Raw genomic sequence first — 8,919 nt, 5'->3', positions numbered from 1 at the left:
TAAAGTGTTGAATAACTAATGCTAAATCACATTCATCGATTCTACACTACAATTAAGCAGACAATAAAATATAGATTTTAATTCAAATGTGCACATTTCATTTTCTTCTAATAATTTTCTCAAATTCTGCTCAAATTCAAGTCAGATTATCGAAATTCTTTTATTTTTTGGTAATTATTTTTATATTTTTATTGGTAATTATGTTGTTTTGTTATGATAATTGTCGGTTTCTAGATCTCCCTTAAAGTAATTCGCCAATATTTAGATGAAGTAGAAACTTTGAATGATTCACAAAAAGTCATAATAGTTAGGCGCTATTGTATTTGAATTTTTTATTCATTTTCCTTTATTAATTATTTTATATCATTTAACTATAATCAATGAAATCATGTATTATATTTTTATATTTATAATGAATCATGCATTACACTTGCAGAAAGATGTCATTAGTGTCGACTAAGAGTTTAAAATATTTATGTCTTGTGGTTGCATTATAATGATTATAATTATATAACATTGATTTGTAATTTTTTTAATAATACAATTTATGTTTTGACGTGAAATTTTAAACTAATATTTATGATTTAACTTATTTGATATTATATATATAATTGATTTGGATTTGGAAAAATTTCAAATCGTTTTAAATGGTTTGATTTGAAAATTTGTTTCAAACCGTCCAAATCGAACTGTGTTCATTCCTAATGACATTATGGATGACATCCTTATAAGTAATTAGAAATAGAGATATGGATATAGATAGATAGTAATATTGTCGTCAATTACCAACAAAAATCAATATTCATTGCAATTTTTCACAACATTTTTTTTGTTTTTTAAGGATCGTGGGTGTTTGGACCAACTTATATGCACCTCGACTAATTTCACGAATTTTGAAATTTACAGTGGGATGCTCACTTCAGTAGCCCTGAAAGAACTCGAACTGATAACCATTATGAAGCAAATTTAAAGTCTAATCACTGAACTAACTCTCGAAATTTTCTCCCAAACTGAAACAGACTATTAGCATCAGCAACGATTTTTTATTTTTAATTTTTAATTTAGCAAAAGTTGGCTCTGTAGAAAGGGAAATTGTCCCAAAACAAAACCATTGATCGCAGCCCACAGCCCTGACTTCAACCGCCCACTGTCTCCCATTTCCAGCGCTCCTTTCTACGCACAAATCCACTCTTATATTATACGTACATACACAAACAAGTATTCTTGACGCTACGTTTCGTCGCATAATCTGAAGTTGTGTCAAAATCACAAAATCTGTAAAATGTCAGTTTCCGGTGACCATTCCAATTCTGTTTTCGCCAATGTTGTTCAAGCTCCTGAAGATCCCATTTTAGGGGTACTTGCTTCCACTCTTTATATATATTCGTCGTTAAGAATCATAAGATCACATAGTAATTTGTCTCGATTTTGAAGAATTCTTTTTAATGCGCATAAATTCGGACAAAATGGAATAATGGGTTTAGGTATTTATATTGTTCGTTTAGAGATTTTTTATTTATTTATTTATTTTATTTTATTTTTTGATTCACCAAGCATTTGATACTTATTTGATGTTGTTTTATGGGCATAGGAATTTTATACTTGTAGTGTTGCTTTTGGGTTGTTTGTTGATTTGTTCTGATGAAACAGGTCACTGTTGCGTATAACAAAGATCCAAGCCCAGATAAGTTGAATTTGGGTGTTGGTGCTTATCGTACTGAGGTCAGTATCGTTCCTTTCCCAGATAATTACCTGCATATGAAGAGAGAGAGAGAGAATCAAATCTTTTGAAAGACATGATCATATGGATATATAATCTTCCTTTGTTAATTTAAGTGGTGGTGATATAATTCTTGAAAAGCTTCAGGTAGTCTGATGCAAAATGTTTGTTTGATTTGCTTATGGTAAATTGCAGGAAGGTAAACCTCTTGTTCTTAACGTGGTGAGAAAAGCAGAGCAACTGCTTGTTAATGATCCGTAAGTTGTAGTGATTTCTGATATTTTACAATTTTTGTAGCAGTTCCAGGTTATACAAATTCTAATATCAAATTTTTACGTGGTATAGTTCTCGTGTAAAAGAGTATCTTCCAATTACGGGGCTAGCTGATTTCAACAAATTGAGTGCCAAGCTTATTTTTGGCGCTGACAGGTAAAGAGATTTAGTTGCAGTTGTAAATTGTTGAGTTGAAAGTGGAATCGAATTTATGGTAAAGGAGCCTTTATAATCTGTGGAATATTTTCCTTGTGCATTGCATCAGACTTGATAAATTTTCATACGATTTCTATCTACAGTTTTAGCTGAGCTTGAACTATATTGCTGTTGTACCGTAAAGCACGTGGGAATGCAGAAAATTTACAATCATGAATAAATAATTCATTTTTAGGCAATTAGAAATTATCAGTAAATTGTCAGCAATATTCTCCAGTTGTTTGGTTGATTCTCAAGGAACCTAACTTTTTCCATTTTCAGTTAAAGCAGAGGAAAAAATGCCTTGATTTCATTGTTCCTTACTTTTTGAATGGTCTTATACCCTTTTTTCATCTACAAAAAAACCCCCCCCCCCCCCCCCCCCCCCCCCCAACAAAAAAAAAAAAAAAAACCAACCTCTCATCTGCGTAACTGAAAAAAATCTTGTTCACTCAAGCAACTCATGGTTTATGTTGGTTTTGATGAAAATTCAAGTTAATCTTACTCTGAAGTTATCTATATATTGTTTTAGATTGATTCATAGCCTTTTTGACTTTTGATACAGCGTTGCTATTCAAGAGAATAGAGTGGCTACTGTCCAGTGCTTGTCTGGCACTGGTTCATTAAGGGTTGGAGGAGAATTTTTGGCGCGGCATTATCATGAAGTATGTAGCAGGTTTTGAACTCCATTTATGTCTTAAACTTGAACAAAATTTGAGGCATGTTGATTTATTTGTTTAAAATTGCTTGCCAGCGCACTATATACATCCCGCAGCCCACATGGGGAAACCATCCTAAAGTTTTTACTTTAGCAGGGTTGTCTGTTAAGACTTATCGCTACTACAACCCAAATACACGAGGCTTGGACTTTGAAGGTTTTGGACTCTATTATTCATAAGCCTTTTTTCAATTATAGAAATAACTTATTCTGGGTTATTGTCTTGCTATGAATCTTGAAATTATTTTTGTATTACCAAATATTTCATGGTATCTAAATATTGCTCGTCAGATCTACTCAACGAAATCTGATTGATGACTGATATCTTATTACATCCATGCATCTCAATGACATGCTAAAGCCTAAAACTGGAGGGAAATTTATGTAATTTGGAATGTAAGATGGATAGAATGACTTTCTCTTGATTCCACCTTCAAATGCAGGGCTATTGGAGGATCTTGGCAATGCCCCAATCGGAGCAATAGTTCTTCTTCATGCATGTGCCCATAACCCAACAGGTGTAGACCCTACTTCTGATCAGTGGGAGCATATCAGGCTATTGATGAGATCTAAAGGATTGTTACCCTTTTTTGACAGTGCTTATCAGGTAGGAGCTGCTAATTGGATCTGTAGATGTACTATTTCTAAATAGCTACTGACTTCTGTTAGATGTATATCATTTTGTTAATTGGAATGCTGATCATGTTACTTAAATAATAAGTTGGAATGATACTTGGACTTAATTTACGTAGTCTGGACGTTGTAGGGCTTTGCTAGTGGGAGCCTTGATGCAGATGCATTGTCAGTTCGAATGTTTGTTGCAGATGGAGGTGAATGCCTCGCAGCACAGAGTTATGCGAAAAACATGGGACTTTATGGTGAACGTGTTGGTGCACTTAGCATTGTAAGTCGTAGCTAGTTGCGTCATTTTAATTGACACGTCTTTAATAAGGTGAAGTACTATAGAATCAGTGATTCTTGGAAATTTAAGTGAAAGAGTAAACCAAAAAATGTATACCTCGCACAATAATGCTTGCAGCATCTGCTTTATCTTGCTGATTTTAATTGACACGTCTTTAATAAGGTGAAGTACTATAGAATCAGTGATTCTTGGAAATTTAAGTGAAAGAGTAAACCAAAAAATGTATACCTCGCACAATAATGCTTGCAGCATCTGCTTTATCTTGCTGAGCTTCTTTTTGGCAGGTTTGGGTGGTGTTTTGGGCATGTGATGTCTGGAGAACGAATATATCTTCATCCCCACTAGCTGGGGGTTGTGTTTAATTGAGATGAGAATGTGTCAGTTCTCTAATGATGAGATTGACCTAGTATATACATTTATCCTAATTGTACGTCAATTATAACACAACCTTTTATTGATTCATTTATTACTTGATAATACACTTCCTGCCAAAAATGCCATAAAAGTTCCAGTGTTGTGCAAGACAGTACTTATTAATCTGAGAATAAATCCTTTGGTCTGAAAATCCAAATAAGTGATTTATATTGAAATTCTCTGACAATGCTTAGCGATGATTTACACTAATGACTTTGCTTCTTTATACTTTTCCTCTGGGTGGGTGTCAAGAGGCTTGTGGATGGGAAGAATAGGAGACGATGCTTATTTGCCCATGACTTGAAGTTCTGATTAAGTTATTTGGTTTTGACTGTTAGTAAGTTGAATCTTATGATAAATATTATAATTTACAGGTATGCAAAACTGCAGAGGTGGCAACCAGGGTCGAAAGCCAACTAAAACTGGTCATCAGGCCAATGTACTCTAATCCTCCTATTCATGGTGCATCTATTGTAGCTACTGTACTCAAAGATAGGTGTGGAGTCTGTTCAATGCTGTCATTAGGGATATTCTTTCCTCAGTTACTATTCACATAGTATCATGTGATATGATATCCGAATGTTTTTAATAAGATTATCCCAGAAGACCTTAGCTCTTGAAACTTTCAATTGTAGGGACATGTATGATGAATGGACTGTCGAGCTGAAAGCTATGGCTGATAGAATTATCAGCATGCGCAAGCAACTTTTTGATGCTTTGCAAGCTAGAGGTAAGACATATGGATTGTCTAGTTAATCTGAAGATCCAATTTGTTATGCTTGTTACTAGTATTCTTAGTTTGTAGTGTGTACCCAGAAAAAGGCTTATATTTTTAGTTGACAGTGGAACAGGTTTAGTAATTTTAAATTGTTTTGTGTAAAAATAAAAATTATATCGGGATATTCTTGGATGACTTGATCTCTGACTTTAGGTTTCTTAACAATTATTTTTATGTGATTGTGAATATGGAAAGTTAGAAAGATTAGTAATTTGGTTCATTGCGTCTGGCACAACTATAGAATGCAAAGATTATTTCTACCTCTTTTCTTTTTTCCTTTTTTATCCATTAATTTTTTTAGTTTCCTTCTGTAGTGTTCTGAAAGTTTTATGCTATCAATTTATTGGACAATTTTCCCATGATTTGGCAGGGACGCCAGGTGACTGGAGTCATATTCTGAAGCAAATTGGGATGTTCACATTTACCGGTTTGAATGCTGATCAAGTCGCCTACATGAGGAAAGAGTACCACATATACATGACATCTGATGGGTAAGAAAATATTTTGAATCTCCTATCTTCGATGAAACTTACTTAAATATTATGGTTGAAGATTTCTTTTTCTGGAAGTAAATACATTTCACCTTGGAACTCAGTTGAAGATTGAGTTTTATTTTTGCATATATGATATGTATGTCCTGTTGAAAAATTGCCAAAGTGGTTTGCCTTGTGCTAGAGCAAATGTGTGTGTGTGTGTGTGTGTGTATTTTTTAAAATTAAGCCCCCATTTGGTCCCCTTTTTCTTTCAATTTTTCTTCTTACTTTTACTTTCAACCACATAATCTTTAATAAAATAATATTACACGTAAATCGAAAAAAATTTCTTCTTTTTCAACCACACATTTTCCAACAAAAACACTATTCCAAACATTAAAATTTGAAAGAAAGGGGACCAAACCGAGGCTAAAGGTAAAAGAAAAAGGAAGAAGGTGAAACTCATTTGGAGAAAGCCAAATATGATTTCAATTCTCGTTATCTACCAATCTTTCTCCTTCACTCTTTCCTTCCACCTGTCTGAAAATCCTAATTTGCTGAAGCAAAGAGATTTTTTTATCTGATTCTTGCTCACATCATTTGCTTATGTGTATCAATACATTGTTTTTAAATGCCAACCAGAAAAATAGAAAAGATTCTGTTTCCAGCCTCCCAAAAATAATAATAAAGAATATGACTATTTAGAGAGATTCCCAAAATCACCTTTTCTTCGAGAACTATTCCTTTTCTGAGCACAGCACGAATATGATGAATTGCTTACAAAAATCAAGACTGATAAAGAGCAAGAGACTTTCTTTCTACTGGAAATCATAGAAACGAACAATATGAAATCACTAAGAATAAAAAATTGAATATGATCTGATAATATATAACATAAGTGACCTAAGAAAATCCGAATTCAATTATCTTATGTAAAATTTTGAAATAAATTAATAATACAATTTTTATATAACTACCTATTTTCTTATCTGTGAAAATCTTAATTCATCCGCGATTGATTTTCTGTATAGAGATTATCTCTTAATCTGTTCTAAATATAATATTGTTGGATAAAATTTAAAAATTGGAATGTGAGTCTTGGGAGGATTAAGAAAATAGAATCTAATGCCAACTCAAGTACAATTTGACCAATCCTAAACCAACCTTGTTTCTTGCCAACAGTAACTTTATTTTACTTATTGTTGACTGTAAACAAATAATCAAGTAACATGGAATTCACGATTTCTACCTTCTCAGTATGAATCAATTGGCATAGACCCTAAATGCCAAATATTAACAATTTACAAAAAAATACGGGTAAAAATTGTATATGAAAAAATAATCATTCTAATTCGATTCCTTTTGTTATGTATAAGAGCAACGGCTTTTAGGAATAATTAAGATGTGGGTTATGAGGATGAAAGGCCTTGAGTATGTATTGAAACATGGTGATATTCTTTGTTGCTTGATGGTTTTTTCGTTATATTGATCGTGTTGGTGGTGCATAAAAATTATATTTGAAGGTTAGTGCAGGTAGTGGTTGAATTGTTATTTCATATCAATTTGGCAATGGATGGTGGCAATGATTTAGGCTTGGGTTGATGAGGATGGGTATTGCATCCGAAATTTCCCTTTTTTTCCCACTTTGATATATGGACGGAGTTTTTACAATTTAAAACAGCAAAAACCACCCACCAACTGAATGATCAAGCTATTATGTGTCACTTAGGCCATTTTGAGAAGTTGGTGTGCCTATTCGACAATTTGCCAATATTTGTATACCAAAATGATTTATGCTTAATATCTCTTTATTGGCAGCTATATAATTAGGCACGCATCATCCTATTTGTGGATGTATTGAGTAAACTAAAATGGTGATATCAAAATGTTCACGATCAAGCATGGCAAAAATTATGTAGTTTGAAAAGTAGGGAAAAATTAAAACAAAAAGGTTATAATGCTCTTTTCACCTCGAGTCTTGACAATGGATTAACATGACTTGGTGGATCCTAACTGCTTCCTCTTTCTCCACTATTTGCAGGAGGATTAGCATGGCAGGTCTTAGTTCTAGGACCGTCCCTCATCTTGCAGATGCGATACATGCTGCTATTTCTAATCTAGCATAAGATGGTGCATAAAATTCTCCATACAAGTAACTTTTAGCTTCACTATGACGTTGTTTTGATTAGTAAGAATAATCTGAAATGGAACTTTGCTATTTTTAGCGTGACCTTGGATTGATGTGGTTTTCATCCCATTTTGTTTCTTTTTGAGCTGGCAAACTACAAGTCTACAAGAAACTTGTTACATTCCATAGTATCAATGCTTGCTGTTTGAGATGAATGTTGCCATTGATGTGGCTTTCATTCCATTTTGTTTCTTTTTGAGCTGGCAAACTACCGGAAACTTGTTACATTCCATAGTATCAATGCTTGCCGTATGAGATGAATGTTGTCCGTCTTTCTAACTATTAATAAATTGTTTTCTTTTTAATGTTCTGTTATTGAAATTGACTTTCAAATTGGATCCACAAATCTTATTTGGCATAGGCTACTAAATAAAATTATAATTGGGTTTCAGTGCTAAATTGATGCCCACCATATTAAATAGCCTGGAAGTTATCCTTTTTATCCCATTTTGTAGCTCAAACTGATTTCAGATATCATTCACACATACAAGTTTTGTATATATTCATCCGAGTAATTTAAGATGTAAAATATTGTCAAGCGAAACCATTAGAAGATTTTCCATTATAAAAATGTTTGATATTATAAAATTGTTTGATGTGTTGGGGGGAAAGTTTGGAAGGTGTCTTTCCATAGTAGGATTAATAGATCTTCACCGTCCATTTGGTGAGGTATTGCCGATGGTGTATATAAAATTATAAATCGTATGAGCTTCACCGTCCAATTGTTGAGATTAAAGAGCCAGATTTGACTTAGGTGGGATAGAGGAGGTTTGGTATCCTCATCGTGAATTTCATGTGGGATATGCCCAGAGAATACCAAGGTCTAAAAATTCAAGGTCGTGCTAGCGATTTGGACTTGTGAAGTGGACAGAAGTTCCATAATCGAGATTTGGGCAGGAAGATTTTCTAGCTTAAACTTGGTGATGTGGTGCATAAATGGGTATGATGGTGTATAAAAGGACAAGGTAGATAGAGGCGGACGTAGACATTTTAAGTTCGGGGCACGATCAAACTTACAAAAACATTGTGAAAAAATGGGAACATTTGATATATTATTACAATTGTTTTCTATGCATTCTAATGTTTTGATAATGTCTCATAATTACTCACGACCTCTACAACTTCTAATTTTACTTTAATGTTGTTAAAGGTTGAACCCCAACTTTGAGGGTCTCTCACCGTCCCACCCCTGGAGTATCGTGAGAGGGGTTAATCGCGGGATGTGCCTTAGCAGGTTA

General features: G+C 33.6%; 1 protein-coding gene across 1 annotated transcript; it reads left to right on the top strand.

Moving 5' to 3' along the window:
- Window positions 1-1,053: 1,053 nt before the first annotated feature.
- Window positions 1,054-7,936, top strand: LOC111392828 (aspartate aminotransferase, cytoplasmic). The gene is made up of 12 exons (XM_023018219.1): window positions 1,054-1,357; window positions 1,651-1,722; window positions 1,916-1,977; window positions 2,066-2,149; window positions 2,754-2,853; window positions 2,943-3,063; window positions 3,350-3,513; window positions 3,673-3,810; window positions 4,617-4,738; window positions 4,878-4,972; window positions 5,391-5,511; window positions 7,535-7,936. The coding sequence occupies exons 1-12, from the start codon at window positions 1,283-1,285 to the stop codon at window positions 7,617-7,619; spliced, it is 1,239 nt and encodes a 412-aa protein (XP_022873987.1). The 5' UTR covers window positions 1,054-1,282; the 3' UTR covers window positions 7,620-7,936.
- Window positions 7,937-8,919: the final 983 nt, after the last annotated feature.

This window comes from Olea europaea, unplaced genomic scaffold, assembly GCF_002742605.1.
Source record: "Olea europaea var. sylvestris unplaced genomic scaffold, O_europaea_v1 scaffold987, whole genome shotgun sequence".
NCBI lineage: Eukaryota > Viridiplantae > Streptophyta > Magnoliopsida > Lamiales > Oleaceae > Olea > Olea europaea.
This window is presented reverse-complemented; position numbering and strand designations above follow the sequence as displayed.

Excerpts from the sequence above, each read along its gene's own strand:
- LOC111392828 (XM_023018219.1), top strand. The coding sequence starts at position 1,283 with ATGTCAGTTTCCGGTGACCATTCCAATTCTGTTTTCGCCAATGTTGTT. Across the intron at positions 3,811-4,616 it reads GTGTTGGTGCACTTAGCATT|GTATGCAAAACTGCAGAGGT; the intron begins GTAAGTCGTAGC and ends TATAATTTACAG. Across the intron at positions 5,512-7,534 it reads ATATACATGACATCTGATGG|GAGGATTAGCATGGCAGGTC; the intron begins GTAAGAAAATAT and ends CACTATTTGCAG.